Source organism: Rhineura floridana, chromosome 3 (assembly GCF_030035675.1).
Source record: "Rhineura floridana isolate rRhiFlo1 chromosome 3, rRhiFlo1.hap2, whole genome shotgun sequence".
NCBI lineage: Eukaryota > Metazoa > Chordata > Lepidosauria > Squamata > Rhineuridae > Rhineura > Rhineura floridana.
This window is the reverse complement of record NC_084482.1, coordinates 159,092,357-159,109,700: the sequence shown is the minus strand read 5'-3', so window position 1 is coordinate 159,109,700 and position 17,344 is coordinate 159,092,357. Positions and strand designations below refer to the sequence as shown.

The following is a 17,344-nucleotide window of genomic DNA, read 5'->3' as shown; positions in this document are numbered from 1 at the left end:
TCATAGGATCCATGCAGCTGTTAAACCCAACATTTTGCTCCACCTTCCCTAACAGTGGGATGTTCTGGGCAATTTTCTAGGACAGAAGTCATCCAGATGAATGTTCTGGAGTCATATGATATCTTGGCTGAAATGCCTTCCCCAACCTAGTGCCCCCCAGGTTGTTTGGACTACATTTGCCATCAGCCACAGCTAGCATGGAGAAAGACCTCTTTATGATAGCCACCAATCTGATAGAAGATGCAACATTTTCTGTGCTAGATCTTAAGGATATATAGGGAAATTTGCTTGCTCACCCATTTATCCCAGAACCAGACCATACGTGGCTTTAATAGTAACCATCAGAACTTTGAATTTAACCCTGAAAGAAACTGATGCTCACATAGGACTGGTGTTATAGGGTCCCTTTGGCTAACTTCAGATATATGGTCTAGTTGCAGCTTTCAAACAACTTTCAGGGAAAGCCCCACATAAAGCATAATTTAGTAGTCAGGAGGTTCTGAGGCACCAAAGTGAAATCTCTTTCTTCCTGGAACAGACATAGTTGTTAAATCAGTGGCAGCCAATAAAACACGTTATTGGCTACTCTCTCAACCAGACAGTCCTGGAGGCATCTTAAATTCTGACTGAAGTATTCCCAAACACTGAATTGCTTCTTTCTAGGGGAGGGTTACTCCCTTGGATTATCATGAAAATGGATTGCCTTCAAGTCGATCCCAATTTATGGCGACTCTATGAATAGGGTTTTCATGGTAAGCGGTATTCAGAGGTAGTTTACCATTGCCTTCCTCTGTGGCTGAGAGGCAGTGACTGGCCCAAGGTCACCCGGTGAGCTTCATGGCTGTGTGGGGATTTGAACCCTTGTCTCCCAGGTCGTAGTCCAACACTCTAACCACTACTCCACACTGGCTTCTCTGGTTACCATAGGCTTATTGAAATAGTCCCATCAGTACTAAATTCCAGTACGAAATTATTCAGACACTGATACTTGACTGTGCTAAAGTTCCCCAACTCTGATGGCCTATTAAACCTCCTTGATTGTGCGCAAAAGAATGACCGGCTAAACTACTGGAGGCAAGTCTAGCTCTGCGTAAGCATGTTATGGTTTTGATTGACAAATTAGGTCTACTGGCTGAAAGAGGAGAGGGGGAGATTAAATAGCCTAATATGGCATTGCTTCTCTTGTAAACAAAAGAAAACGACTCATTTGTGTTTCTCTTCTCTCTTGCTGCTCCCCATCCCCAGTCTTTTCAACAGATGCTAAGGAGGAGAAACCAAAAGCTGTGAGCAAAAAACCTAAGGGAAAATCCAGCGATGTTAAGTCTTGGATGCCAAATGAAGGACTCCCATCTGTTTGCCTTGCTCAGTGCTGTAAGCGCCTTGATTGTGATTAGGAGGTACTTCTCAACTGTGCCTAAACTTGACAGTGTGGGGAATGTTGGAAAGGACCCAGCTTCCTGCTATAGAGGTCTGAAGTATTAAACTTTTCTCAAAGCTGCAAACTGAAGCAGGAAATGCTGGATCCGATGTTTCCATAATGACTGTATTATGACAGCATGAGAGCTTAAATTCATCTGATGAGACTCTGCAGTGTGTTAAAATGCTAAACCCGGTTTGGTAGGCACAAGCTTGCATACAAGCACATGCTGTTGTGATAATGTTGACCAAACTCTTGTACACAGGCAGGCCAAAGGAGCCCACTGAAAGGGAAAGATGCCAGTGTCATCAACAAGCAAGGCACAACAAGGACATCCGAGTGAACGTTGGCCAGTGGAACAAAGATAATCACTCTGCCTGCTTGTGAAACTGGGGATCCACTGCTTGGAAAGGGAGAGCAAAAGCTATATTGCTGCCCTCAGGTGCAGTGAAGGAAGCTATCTTGTCCAGAGTATTTAACTGAGCTTCAGCTGTATGTGGAAATGGGGGAGGGAGGTCAATCTTGTCCTTTGCCTTGGACAGCAAAATGTTTTGGGCTGGCCTTGTTCTGCCCAGTATTGCTCTAGTAATAAATAGCCTATTTGTTAGCCTGAATATAACGTTAGGAGGGTTTTTGCACACCTTAACGTGGTGAGGGGGTTTGAGAGTGATGAAGAAGCGAAGAGCAATGCTGTCAGGAGTCTAGACCAAGAGGCTAGACTCCTAGCAGGGCACCCATGGCGGAATGGTCAAAGCTGAGACACCAGACTAAGATGCATCCAAACTCAGAGGAAGGCAATGGTACACCACCTCTGAATATCTCTTACCACGAAAACCCTATGAACAGAGTATCCAAAATGCAACACAAGATAGTGCTGGAAGATGAAACCCCCAGGTCAGAAGGCACTCACCGAGCTACTGGTGAAGAACAAAGGACAAGTACAAGTAGCACTGTGACTAATGACGCAGCTGAGTCAAAGCCGAAAGGAAGCCAGAGGCTGATGCGCACAGATGCGAAAGGAGAGTCCAGAGTTGTGCGATGCACACAATAGGAACATGGCATGTGAGAAGCAAGCATGAACCAGGGAAAGTTAGAAATTGTCAAGCAAGAAATGGAACGCATCAACATTACAATACTTGGTGTAAGCAAACTAAAATGGACGGGAATGGGACATTTTAAATCAGGCAACTACAAAATATTTTATGAAGGAAATGAGAAATTAAGAAGGAATGGGGTTGCTTTAATAGTGAGAAGTGATGCAGCTAGAGCAATTAGGAACTACAATGCAATGTCTGAGCGAGTTATATCAATGAGATTAAACGGGAAACCTATCAACATAACCATCATCCAAGTTTATGCTCCGACAGCAAACACAGAAGAAGAGGAATTGGAGAGATTTTACGCAGAAGTATAGGAAGAAATTGATCACACACCAAAACAAGATATGATGATAATCATGGGGGACTGGAATGCAAAAGTAGGGAACAGAGAAGAATTAGGACTTGTGAGGAAATGGAGCCTAGGAGACAGAAATGAAGCAAGAGAAAGACTTATTGAATTCTGTGAAGCCAATAATTTGTTTCTTGCGAACACATTTTTTGAGCAACCAAAAAGACGACTGTACACATGGATGTCACCAAATGGTCAATATAGGAATCAAATTGATTATATAATTGGTAGCAGAAGATGGAGAAGTTCCATACTTTCTGCGAAAACAAGACCAGGAGCAGACTATGGTACAGATCATGAACTGGTCTTATCGAAAATCTGAGTAAAGCTAAAGAACAACAACAAAGCTATCATAATGCCAAAATACAATTTAAGTAACAACCCAGAAGCATATAAAGATCAAATAAGGAACAGGTTTGAGGCTTTAAACTTAGTTGACAGAGAACCAGAAGAACTATGGAATGAAGTCAGAGACGTTATCAGGGAAGAATGCAAAAAGACAATACCTCTAATTAAAAAGAGAGAAAGACCTCAATGGATGACTGAAGAAACTCTTAAAATGGTTAAAGAGAGAAGGAAAGCAAAAGCAAAAGGAGATAGAAACACAGTCAGAACCCTAAATGCAACAATACAGCGACTAGTACGTAGGGACAAAGAGAACTATTACAATAGTTACTGAATAGAAATAGAAGAGGACAACAAAATGGGTAGAACAAGAGCCCTGTTCCAAAAGATTAGAGAAATGAAAGGTAAATTTAAACCAAGAGTAGGGATGTTGAATAATCAACAGGGGAACACATTGACTGACCGAGATGAAATAAAAGGAAGATGAAAGCAATACACTGAAGAATTCTATAAAAGAGATGCCAGGACGACAGATTCATTCACGGAGGAACCGTATGATGAAGAACCAGACATTTTAGAATGCGAGGTGAAAGCTGCTCTTACTTGGAAGAAACAAATCACCAGGAATAGATGGCATACCAATAGAGTTGCTACAAGCTACTGAGACTGAATCTGTCCACATTTTGACAAAAATCTATCAAGAAATATGGAAAACTAAACAATGGCCCACAGACTGGAAGCGTTCCATATACATCCCAATTCCAAAGAAAGGGGATCCCAAGGAATGCAGTAATTATCGAAATATTGCCTTAATATCCCATGCAAGTAAAGTAATGCCCAAGATTCTACAACAAAGGCTTTTACCATCTATGGAGTGAGAAATGCCTGACGTCCAAGCTGGATTTAGAAAGGAAAGAGGTACCAGAGATCATATCGCAAACATACGTTGGATAATGGAACGGAGCAAGGAATTTCAGTAGAAAATCACCCTGTGCTTTATAGATTACAGCAAAGCCTTTGACTGCGTAGATAACGAAAAACTATGGAGTGCTTTAAAAGAAATGGGGGTGCCACAGCATCTGATTGTCCTGATACTCTGGACTCTGGACAAGAGGCTACTGTAAGGACAGAATATGGAGAAACTGATTGGTTCCCCATCGGAAGGGGTGTGAGACAGGGCTGTATTTTATCACCCTATTTGTTTAATCTATACGCACAACATATCATACGGAAAGCGGGATTGGACCAAGATGAAGGAGGTGTGAAAATTGGAGGGAGAAATATCAATAATTTAAGATATGCAGACGATACCATACTACTAGCAGAAACCAGTAATGATTTGAAACGAATGCTGATGAAAGTTAAAGAGGAAAGCACAAAAGCAGGACTACAGCTGAACGTCAAAAAGACTAAAGGAATGACAACAGAAGATTTATGTAACTATACAGTTGACAATGAGGACATTGTACTGTCAAGGATTATCAATACCTTGGCACAGTCATTAACCAAAATGGAGACAATAGTCAAGAAATCAGAAGAAGGCTAGGACTGGGAAGGGCAGCTGTGAGAGAACTAGAAAAGGTCCTCAAATGCAAAGTTGTATCACTGAACACTAAAGTCAGGATCATTCAGACCATGGTATTTCCGATTTCTATGTAGGGATGTGAAAGTTGGACAGTGAAAAAAGCAGATAAGAAAAAAATAAACTCATTTGAAATGTGGTGTTGGAGGAGGGCTTTGCGCATACCATGGACTGCGAAAAAGACAAATTGGGTGTTAGAACAAATTAAACCAGAACTGTCACTAGAAGCTAAAATGATGAAACTGAGGTTATCATACTTTGGACACATCATGAGAAGACCTGATTCACTAGAAAAGACAATAATGCTGGGAAAAACAGAAGGGAGTAGAAAAAGAGGAAGGCCAAACAAGAGATGGATTGATTCCATAAAGGAAGCCACAGACCTGAACTTACAAGATCTGAACCGGGTGGCTCACGACAGATGCACTTGGAGGTCACTTATCCATAGGATCGCCATAAGTCGTAGTCGACTTGGAGGCACATAACAACAACAAGAATAACAAACATCATCATAACTTCATGAGTCTGACAAGGGCAGCCAAGGTGAGTAGGCACCCAGAGCTATGCACAGAATTCATGACAGAGGTGGCACCTGAAACCAAGTTTCCCAAGAGTAATGTTTGACCTGCTAGGATAGCTGACTGTCCACCCCAGAGAGTTGAATGAAGCTGCATCCTACTTTGGGTAAGCTGAGGTGAAAAGCTACACATAGTCCAATGTCATTCTGTGGACCTGGCACCCCACCTTACAAAATGAAGTATTTTCTTTTTGTCCTAAATTGTCTTTATTCCTTCTAAAAGCTTCCTTGAAACCTGAGCATGACCCCAGCTGTGATGCATTCAGTCTTCCCTTGTCCTTGTTAATTAGAACAATGATAAATGCCAATTGGGTGAAATGGAGCTAAGCTGAAAGTGTGTGGCAGTCTTCCAGTCCTAAGGAAAGAATAACACAGGACTAATTAACAAAACTCCCAGCCTTTAGCAGCAGAAGATGGTGTGTGCCTCGCTATCATAGTCGACTAAGCTACATTATAGCTTTAGCTTCTAAATAGCTAATAAAAATGATGTTCAAAGTAATGTACTTGCTGAAAAGGACAGAATAGCTATCTGTACCTCTCATATTTCCAATCTAGGGTGGGGGTGCCATCAGTTTTGCTTCAGGTAGGAAAATATCTAGGGCTCGTTCACACGTGCATGCATCTGTTTTCTAAGCCCCCAACATAACCTTTTCTTATAAGGGGAGTAGCTTCAGCTCCTTGTGGTTGCCTCTTTCTACCTCCAAGTAACCCTTTTAAATTAATATATAAATGAAACTTCGGGTACATATAAGATTTGAGAAGAATTGACAACAATATCCTCATGATATGACCTCAAATCTCATTTTTCCTTATCTACATCAGATCCAGGAGCACCATTTGGCGTCCTAAACCAGTGTCTGAAGGCTATGATGGGCTGTACAGTATATAAAGAAGTCAAATCTAGACAAGGTTGAAGTTACATGCTGGAGCCTTTGGATAGTCCTGTGAAGGTATGTATGTGTATTGGAATTATCTGAAATTCTGGAATCCATCAGACAACAGTTTGCTTCAAAAGTGATCTGCTGTCAGTTCAGGCTGTTTTGCAGCTGATTTTTTTTTTTAATGGTGTGGTGTTATGAGGGTTGTTCACATTATTGGCATGGAAAGTGAACCTGTGTTTGAAACACCATCAGTGATTCTGTTCTTCATTTGGTTCAGGCACTTACTGCTCCTGCCAGTTTGGACCTGAGGAAAGGATTAGCTGTTCTGCTGAGTGAATTTTGGTGACTGCTGTGATATAAACTCACTATTAAGACACATGACTTAATGTATGGGGTATATGTATTGGGCAGTTTTCTGTCTTTCATTCTAATCAACCTCACAGGGTTGTTGTGAAAATAAAAGGAGGGGATCCATGTGCACTGTCTTGAGTTCCTTGGTGGAAGAGTGGAATAAAAATTAGGTAACAGTAATGGAATCAGAGGATGTGTGCCTCTTAAGGCCATTCAGTCAGTATTACAAAAGAAAAGGGGTTTGAATTCATGCCCCCCTATTCCATGCTTCCTTTGATGTTCAAAAGTGGAATGGGGTGATGGAGACCCTCTACCTGCTGTGATTTTGTATCCACATACTGTATAGTCACCATTCTTTCAGACTGACTGTGGTTTGCCCCACCTAGAGTTCAAGCGAGAGTTCAGTGAAATTGTTTTCCTTGACTGCAAGTTGGCTCAGTATCCTGGTTGATGCAGGTTTAATTGGACTGAGGATTGCATTCTCCTTAGGCAATCAGATTGTAATAACAGCAACCGGAGATGATCTATGTGACCTCTTCAGTATTTTGGCCAGCTGTTAGTACTTTATAGCGTGAAAATATTGACATATACGTAGGTGAAACAACACAGACCTGTTTTGCTGGATGTCCTTGTCTCTCTCCTTTTTGTTGCAAGTTTGCAACAGTACAGGGATGTTGGGGTGGAAATGAATGCTTTTGGGGATGGGGAGGGCAAGAGAATCAACAGCATGCCTGTTGGCCTTGCTTCTCATGTTCAAGGTTTCCATTCGTGCAGAACCTAAGCACATGATTCCTGTCCTTCCATTTTTCCAAGATGAATACAGGATCCTACTCTTGCAAAAAGGACCCGTGAACACATAGGCAGGATCAGGGCCAGCAAGTGCAATGGCCCTCCACACATTCATTTCTATCAGAGCTTGGAAAAGTTACTTTTTTGAACTACAACTCCCATCAGCCCCAGCCAGCACGGCCACTGGATTGGGCTGATGGGAGTTATAGTTCAAAAAAGTAACTTTTCCAGGCTCCGATTTCTATACAGGTAGCTCAGTGGTAGAGCATCTGCTCTGCATAAATGCAGTGACTGAAGTGACAGCAATTGCCACATGAAAAAATGCTGTTTGTCATTTTACTTTATTCTGAGCTTTATTCAAGTGGGACAATGGTATTGTTTCAGAGAACTGTAGTTTTGCAGGGCTGGCCCAACCATTAGGCTGAATGAAGTGACTGCCTCAGGCAGCTGAATTCTGGGGTCATGTAAGTGCAACAAATTAGTTAGCTATTTTTTTTGTTTTATTTCTCCCCCCCAGGATGGGGGAGAGGTTTTTGTGGGATTATTTATTCATTCATTCTCACCTCAGGTACCAAAATAACTTGGATGGCTTTGTATACGATCCACCTTGATTTGGAGGGGCTAACTTTGTATCCATTTTAAAGATTCAGATCCTGTGGCCTTTTGTTCTGACAAGTATACTGTAGCACTTAAACAGGAGCTGCATACCTTTCCCTTTGAACTCCAATGTGTTTTTTCTGCCAGATGCCACTACTAACTGTAGCACTTCTAGAATGTCACTTGTCTTCTCTGATTCAGCCACAGTGATTAAACTGTCAGTAAATTGCCCATGGTTAATTCTGACTTCAGTCAATTCTAGAGACCCTACTCCACTAGTACATAGATTTTTGGCACTGTTATATCAAGTGGTGAGACAAGGAAGCAGAACTTTTCCAACAACCAGTTAAGTTCTTTGCTTGCTGATATAGCATGGGCTAGTAAGCAGAGGCCCTAGTAGATAGCTGGTGGGGGGGGGCAGGGCAAGGCAACCTCTGACAGGACAAAAGAGTGTATGCTGCTGTTAGGAAGAGAAGGGGTTGAGCCTGAAGTGCTAGGGAGGCTTGCCAAAACTCCAAGTGCACAAAGGGAAGAGGATTGAGTTGGCAGTGGGTTACAAGGAAGAGAAAGGGCAGGCAAGAGAGCTGTGGAGACTAGAAGATGAAACAAAAATCATATAAGCCAAGTAGAAGCCTGAGAGCTTGCTACTTTTAGAGTTGCACAGAAGAAGACAATTCATCAGATACCACTTTTTTCTCCCCTTACCATGGTTGGAACATTTCTGATTTTTAATTTTATATTAGAATTTATATACTACCATTCATTTCAAGCATACCATAGACTATGCACATTAAAGACCAAAGGACTCTCCTGGGGCTGGGAAGTGGAGTATTTAGGGGAGCAATGAAGCTCAAGAGGCAATTTGAGTTTCACAATGGGTTTGAACTAACCAGTAAGTCTGACATGAAGTGATGTAGGTATATCAAGCCACAGACTGTTCCTCTAGGCATGTTTTCACAGAAGAACTGGAGGGAGACTTAGCATGGTGAGTGGTGGTAGCAGCACCAGAGTTTGTTTGCTTCCCTAACCGTGATACCAGCAGCCTCTAAGGGGCACTTCTGCTGCCACTTCTGAGGGAAGCAGGCAAGAAGACACCAGCCTAGTCCTGCTTTGTTCAGCTTCTCAGACCTATAGCTCACCACTTAAAAGATTTCTAATTCAGTTTTTACAACCATGGTCCAAATTTTGTGGACCTCTTCCTCAAGACTGGAGCAGGCTGTTCTGGCTCCAAGGTAGAGTCTTTTTGAGAGGGGGAATAGTCCTCATTTACCAATTTAGAAATGGACTTATTCCTCTTTTTTTTTTTGCTGTCATTCTAGCTGAAGGGTAGGGGGAAGTGTTTCATATTGAGGCTAGGCTAGTTCAGTGGCATTTATGTGCCCCAATTTACTTTGGTTCCTCTTCCAAATAAATAGAAACACTCCCACACAAATTTGATCACCTTGTTTTATTACAAAGATATTTCCCCCCAAAGATTCTGCCACTTCCATTAAACAGCAGGTAAGGGAAAAAAACACCCACAAATAACATGACAAAGTTAAAAATATATTACAGTGGAGTTGGGTTCTGGGCAACAATAGGCTTCGTTGAAAACTTATTTATTTTCAATGGTTGTAGCAAATATTTGGACGAACAATTAAATAATAAAGGATATGCCATAGCACACGTGTGCCACCAAGCACATTGCCTGTAGCAGGCAGACACACAGACACACACAGACACACACACAGACGCACGCACGCAATACAGGAATCTGTGAGGGAGACACAGAGATCTGGCCTTGTGGCCTGTCCAGACAGTGGCTTTCTGCAATCCCAGTTAAGCGCTGAACTGCTGATGCTTCCCCAAATTACAGCTATCTGCACTGACTTGGGCTAGCAAGATCTCCAATCCTGCCTCTGTTTTGGTTTAGCTCTCTCCACCTCCCAGCTGGTGGTCCAGCAGCTTCTCTTTTCACGTTCCTGAGCAGGCCCTCTGTGAGTTGTGTAACTGGCAGATCTTCACAGTTCAAAAACAGTAAGAATTTTGAAGAAAAAAAAAACTCTTTGAAGGTTAAATGTAGCCCAGCTACATTCTTAAAAGTTTCTGTTTTGCAGCCACTTTCTCAGCAAACAGATGTAGATTTCCTCAGTGAGTATAATCTTTTACAATTCTGTTTTTCATGTCTTATATTCCTCTTTATTTTTGCACTGGATAAAATCTGTACTTTTAATATACCAATATATAAAATCCATCATGACATGTGAGTTTCCCATATAATATACTACACTAGGTATTTCTGAAAGATATACATGACAAAGGATAACTACCTATAACAAGATTTTAACTGGAAAAAATAAACTGTTCTATTCCCACCCAAATGATCAAATCTTAGCCTCATAAAATGTGGCAACTCCCCTTCAGACCTTGCCTTTGGTGAGGTAGTGTAGGGTTTTTTTTTTAAGCATGATTTGGCAGTTTATGAGCTTGGCATTGTCAGCTGCATTAGCTGGCTTCAGCGCTCATGATAAGGTTGGATTTTCTTGTATGCAACAGCCATTGCTTTAGGCAGCTACCTATGATACTAAAGGGGAATTCTGAGAAAGAGCTAGGACTACCATCGATCATCCTCACAGTAGAAAAAGAATGCTTCCTACTGTAGTCAGTGTAAAAGCATATGGGAAACAGTTAAGGGGCATCATAGTTAAGACTAAATGATACTTCAATAATACTTGCAAATATAGGATACTGCATAAAAGGATGTTGCCTTATGAAAGAAGTTGGAGCAGTAACAGACACAGTTTTTTACTTTCATGAAACTACCAGTGGTCTTGTGTTAAGCCAACTGTGAATTTATGATGAGCCAAGAGTTCAGCTCTGTACATTTCCTCTAAAGTAGAGGGGCAGAACAAAGGGAAGGAAGTGCATCACTTTGACCCTTGCAGTGTATATTCTCCTTGTAGGGAAAATTATTCCTGGAGCCAGATGGGTATTTAGAGGGGAATTTGTCGATTGCAGTTCAGTGTGCACAAACATCTGGGAACCTTTGGGAAGTGGGAACAGCTGCACTGATTTGTTCTTTTTCAACATTGTCTGCTACACAATAATGATCCCTCCAGCAAGGTAACAGCCACTTCCGTTGGGGGGAATAAAGTGCTTTCACATGCCATGACTACTTAGGAAGCAACTGCTTTGTCTAGTCTATGAGTTCCCCACCTCTTTTCAACCTCAAATGAAGATGTCATTATGCTTCCATATACAGTACAAAAATAAAAGGCACAAAATACATCTAATGCAGCAGACTGTGTACAGTAAATGGATTCCCTGATATTTACAGTACACAGAAGGAAGAGGGGCAATGTTAAGGGAAGTTCCACTGTTGCTCCAAGGGCCTTTTGAAACCTTTGTTCAGTGTTCCCCGAGTTGTCTCTGTTTTTCTCCAAACCACCTCAGCATTGTTTCCATATCCTGATCTCTGGTTTACAAGAGTCTCTCTGGGAAAATGAAAAAAGGCAAAGACGACCACTTTGAAAAAAAGTAGGAGCTCTTCAGAAGAAACTACTACATTTGACAGCGCAAGTGTTGTGCCTCTGTCTGAAAGGTCAAATAAATTATGGGTGCCATGCAGTGCAGATCACACAAGGGATTTCAAACTGTTTGGTGGCCAACCCTCACTTCACCAGATAGTTTGAGGAGACTAGGCCAGCCCCACCATCACGTTGGTTTCTTAATCATCATAGACATACAACAGGCTACATATTGACACACAGATACTTTCAAAGGGTGTTCCTTAAAGGACAGTGCACTGTAGAGAAGGTCACTTCTAGACGTGGAATAAAGTCCAGGTTGCCACCTATGCCTCACTGCAGCACTCATAAATATTGTCTTCCATGAGTGCAATCACTTGCTCAAATTTGTGCTGCAGCTGTGTGCGCCTCGTCGTGGGGTTGAAGTCCAAGGCATTCACTATCTGTGGGAATAAGGATTTTTTTTTAATAACTGCAATTGAGAGCGCACCATTTATTTATTTATTTATTTATTTATTAAATTTATTAGTCGCCCATCTGGCTGGTTGTCCAGCCACTCTGGGCGACGTACAAGATAAAAAAAACCAATACATTAAAACGTTAAAATTTAAAACCATAACAGTAAAAACCTAACCCACCCCAAAAGCCTGCCTGAAGAGCCAGGTCTTCAAGGCCCGGCGGAAGCTCATCATAGAAGGGGCATGGCGGAGATCATTTGGGAGAGAGTTCCACAGGGTGGGGGCCACTATTGAAAAAGCCCTCTCTCTAGTCCTCACCAGTCTAGCTGTTTTAACCGGTGGGATCAAGAGAAGGTCTTCTGAGGCTGATCTTGTTGAGCGGCATCCCTGACGATGCTGGAGGCGCTCCTTCAGATAGACTGGGCTAAAACCGTGTAGGGTTTTAAAGGTCAAAACCAACACCTTGAATTGGGCCCGGTAAACAACTGGTAGCCAGTGCAACTCCTTCAGCACTGGAGTGATGTGATCTTGCCGGCGGCTGCCTTTAATCAGATGAGCCGCCGCATTCTGTACCAGTTGCAGCTTCCAGACCATTTTCAAGGGTAACCCCATGTAGAGCGCATTACAGTAGTCTAGGCGAGGGGTGACCAGGGCATGTACCACCGGTGGGAGCAGATGGTTGGGAAGGTAGGGGCGCAGCCTCCGTATCAGATGGAGTTGATACAGCGCCGCCCGGCTCACAGCCGAGACTTGAGCCTCCATGGACAGCTGGGAGTCAAGAATGAGCCCCAGGCTGCGGACCTGGTCTTTCAGGGGCAATCGTACCCCATTGAGCACCAGGTCCACATCTCCCAGCCTTCCCTTGTCTCCCACAAACAGTACCTTGGTTTTGTCAGGGTTCAGCTTCAGCTTATTCCTTCCCATCCAGCCAGTCACCGACTCCAGGCACCTGGACAGGGTTTCTACAGCCAACCTCGGTGAAGATTTAAATGAGAGATAGAGCTGTGTGTCATCCACATACTGATGACATTGCAGCCCAAATCTCCTGATGATTGCCCCCAGCGGCTTTATATAGATGGTGAACAGGATCGGGGAGAGGATGGAACCCTGTGGCACCCCACAAGTGAGAGGCCAAGGATCCGAGACCTCATCCTCCAATGCCACTCTTTGGTACCTACCAGAGAGGAAGGAATGGAACCACTGCAATACAGTGCCCCCCATGCCTAACCTCTTCAGGCGGTCCAGAAAGATAACGTGATCAACGGTATCAAAAGCCGCTGAGAGATCAAGGAGGACAAGGAAGGTGCATTCGCCCCTATCCCACGCCCTCTTCATATCACCTACCAAGGCGACCAAGGCTGTTTCAGTCCCATGTCCAGGCCTGAAGCCCGATTGAAATGGATCCAGATAATTTGAGATTCTTGCATTCTGCATGCGATCCTATGCATATCTACACACAAGTAAGCTACTAAATTCAATGGGGCTTAATTCTCAGAAAGTGTTCCAGGACTGAAGACAAACAACAAACAATGGTTTCTGTGCTCAATCACTCCATGTCACTCAAGACTCCTGCTCCTGCTGGAAGGGTGGGATATATATCAAATAATAAATAAATAAATAAGATAATACATCACACATCTGTTTAAGCCCATCTATTCCCCCCCCATTGTAACCTTATACTCTATCATTGACTGCCCTATTACCTTAATACTCTGCAGGCGCTATAAATGCAAGCAAACTATAGCTCTTAGTTTAAGATGAGCTTGTGCCTCTCCACTTTGTAAATAGCTTATTGCTGTTTGATAACAAACTACAATTGTGATCCCTGGTTTAATCCAGGTTTGCAAGACTGTATTATAGTTAAAGCTTAAACCACAGTTTCCCAGATGTAATGGAAAACTGTGGTTTAACAAATTCTGAAAGTAGTGCATTACCAATGTTAATCATACTTGGAATAGACCCATTGGGTCTACACTGAGAATGACTAATGTTGCATATCACCCATAGTGTTCGAATTTCATCCACATGTTGCAGTTATCATAGTTTTTACCAACAGTACACTATATAGATTCTTCCAAATGATAAGTGAACACATTTAGCAACTGAATAATAGCAGGTTGCTACAGTGTGCATTATGTGGGTTTAAAAACACTTCCCTATATATTTTATACTTATAATGAACAATTTAATAGAAAAATAATAAAATGTTATACTTGTTTAATACATTTACAATTATTTTGAATTATTAATTTGTATGATGTATCTTACATGATATGCTTGAAATACCAGTATTTTAAATCATTTCATATTGAACTGCCTTAACCCCTCTTGATTTGTATGATAGGTCTAAATGATCTTTATTGATGTGCAAATTTTTGTTGTTTTTAAGTGACTTAAAGACACAGGCACATCACCTTGGGTTGAACAAGGGCCACTTTATTAAATTATAGCAAAAAAACCCTTTTAAAGTGACCTGCAGAGGGAAAAGCTAGGTGCGGGAACTGTCTATAAGCAAGTATCTTGCCATACAGCTCTCGGGCGACCAGCCCCTGCTGCGGACAAGGGCAAGCCCATCTGCTTACCCCTTACCCCAGCCACACCCAGTAGGTGAGTAGGGGGGCCTTCTCACGTCACCACCCACCCAGGGCCGTGAAACTCCGGGTTGATGAGGTAAGTTGGCCCCAGAATCAGCCCATATCCTGCCCTCAAGCCGTAAATCCCTGACAGACAGGCCTCTGGAACTGCCAATCACCTCCAAAGGTGCCTAAGGGGGCCACCTAGCTGCCATACCTACTTCCCTTCCCACACCTTCCCGCACCCGTGCCCTAGGAAAAGCTGCCCTCTCTAGGGCATTAACTTTCCAACCATGTCAAATTAGCCGAATCAGCCCAAACCACCTATTAATCACAACGTCCCCTAACCTGATTCCCTCCCACTCTCATAGAGTGGAGTAGGCAAAAATCCTGCCCGCCAACTAGGGTGGGCAGAACAAAAATTCCTACTCGGGCCCGAAGCGACCCTGAACACACCATAAAAGAGAGGGAGGGCGGGGTGGGCGTCGCACGCCAAAGAGGAGGATAGGAGGGGCAGCCTGAGCTTAAATAAGCCCAAGGCTCCACCCCTACATGCCACATGTCACACGCGCATAATTGCTGTAACGTGTGACGTTGCCCCCATCAAAGATGGCAGCGTCAGTGTCGCCCCCATTTGGAACTATGCCCCACTCGTCTAGGCTGCGCGGACGAGCGGAGTGTCATTTGTGACTGAGGGGCAAAATAAGACACAGACACATCAGCTTGGGTTGAACAAGGGCCATTTTATTAAATTATAGCAAAAAAAACCCTTTTAAAGTGACCTGCAGAGGGAAAAGCTAGGTGTGGGAACTGTCTATAAGCAAGAATCTTGCCATACAGCTCTCGGGCGACCAGCCCCTGCTGCGGACAAGGGCAAGCCCATCTGCTTACCCCTTACCCCAGCCACACCCAGTAGGTGAGTAGGGGGGCCTTCTCACGTCACCACCCACCCAGGGCCGTGAAACTCTGGGTTGATGAGGTAAGTTGGCCCCAGAATCAGCCCATATCCTGCCCTCGAGCTGTAAATCCCTGACAGACAGGTCTCTGGAACCGCCAATCACCTCCAAAGGTGCCTAAGGGGGTCACCTAGCTGTCCTTACCTACTTCCCTTCCGGCCACTTTGCGCCACAAAAGGGGGACGGAGGTGTCATTCCCTCAAAACACACTGAGCTTCGTGAACAAATATTTAAGTGTGTCCCTAATATGACTCTCTTCAATACATTGAACGTACAACTTTTGACTTTGCAGTTTCTCTGTGTGTGCATTTTAATGGCCTTTTTAAAATTACGACAGCAAGATCCTCTCCTGAGTAGTTATAGCCACTTTTCTATATGTAATTAGAATTATTTGTTCCAAGGTGCAATGTGTTTCACACCCACATGGAATCTCATCTGCCATCACCTTGCTAGATATCCTGTTTGTAAACATATTTCTGGATTTCATCTCATTCTTTCTATTATACACTATCCTTAATGCATTAGTATTGTCTTTAAATGTTGTCTCTGACATCTTCAGATAATTTATGACTAAGTTAAAATTATTTATTTATTTTATTTATTATTTGATTCATATCCCGCCCTTCCTCCCAGTAGGAGCCCAGGGTGGCAAACAAAAACACTAAAAACACTTTAAAACATCATATAAGACTTTAAAATACATTAAAACAAAACAACTTTAAAACATTCTTTAAAAAAGCTTTGAAGACATCTTAAAAAAAGATTTAAAAACATATTAAAAAGCAATTCCAACACAGAAGCCTTATACTGGGATAAGGTCTCAACTTAAAAGGCTTGTTGAAAGAGGAAGGTCTTCAACAGGTGCTGAAAAGATAATAGAGATGGCTGCTGTCTAATAGTTAAGGGGAGAGAATTCCACAGGGTACATGCCACCACACTAAATGTCCATTTCCTATGTTGTCCAGAACAGACCTCCTGATAAGATGGTATCTGCAGGAGGCCCTCACCTGCAGAGCGCAGTGATCGACTGGGTATATAAGGGGTAAGACGGTCTTTCAGGTATCCTGGTTCCAAGCTGTATAGGGCTTTGTACACCAAAACTAGAACTTTGCCCGGTAGCAAATGGACAGCCAGTGCAATTCTTTCAACAGCGGGGTGACATGTTGGCGATATCCTGCCCTGATTCAGATGTTACAGAGAAATAGAGCTGGGCATCATCTGTGTACTGATGACACCTTGCCTCAAATCTCCCGATGACCGCTCCCAAGGGTTTCATATAGATGTTAAACAGCATGGGGGACAAGATGGTACCCTGCGGCACCCCACAGCACAACTGCCAAATTATGCTAATATATCATAGTAGAAAGGGACAGGGACCGAGCAAAGTTACTTGCCAAATGCTAAGCCAGGTGGTATTTTGGCTCTCTACCCATTTGGCTTCTTAATGTGATAACATGGCAAAATTGTCACCCTCACACTGCCAAAACATGTCATTTTTCAAATAGTATAGCAACAGCAGGTGTGCTTAGATACAAATGCTCTAAAATTATGGGTCCCTCAGATACACAACTTAATAGTTATGCATTTTCAACTGAAAAAAAATCAATCTTTTTTTCCAGTTTTTCCAGATTTTGCATACAGTTCTGATCACGTATCAAATACTTTGCTATGAATTCCTGATGTGCAGGAATTGCAATTATATGGAAATTTCAAGGGGGTGGTAATAGAATAAAGGTTTTATTTAAGGTGTTTTAATTACATTTTGCTTATTTTTATGAAAGTTTCCCTGTCTTTTTTAAAAATATATATATTTAAGACAGAAAAACCTGGCATTTGAAACAAAATGCTTCAAGATTATTGTTT

The 17,344-nt window shown here is 42.6% G+C and overlaps 1 protein-coding gene and 1 long non-coding RNA gene across 3 annotated transcripts in view; one reads left to right on the top strand and one right to left on the bottom strand.

Annotated features, from left to right (window-relative positions):
* The first annotated feature begins 1,276 nt into the window (after positions 1-1,276).
* LOC133382344 (uncharacterized) lies at positions 1,277-6,596 on the top strand. The gene is made up of 3 exons (XR_009761915.1): positions 1,277-1,397; positions 6,193-6,320; positions 6,529-6,596. It is a non-coding gene; the product is annotated as an uncharacterized LOC133382344 (long non-coding RNA).
* A 3,908-nt stretch (positions 6,597-10,504) lies between these two features.
* Positions 10,505-17,344, bottom strand: part of PLXND1 (plexin D1) — a 252,381-nt gene continuing 245,541 nt past the window's right edge. The window contains exon 36 of one of the 2 annotated variants that reach the window (XM_061618474.1): positions 10,505-11,937. In XM_061618474.1, the coding sequence (XP_061474458.1) occupies positions 11,821-11,937 (117 nt within the window). In that variant the 3' untranslated portion in view covers positions 10,505-11,820. Of the gene's footprint in view, positions 11,938-12,832; positions 12,926-17,344 lie in introns of those variants that run through there. The other variant, XM_061618475.1, reaches the window with a different exon arrangement.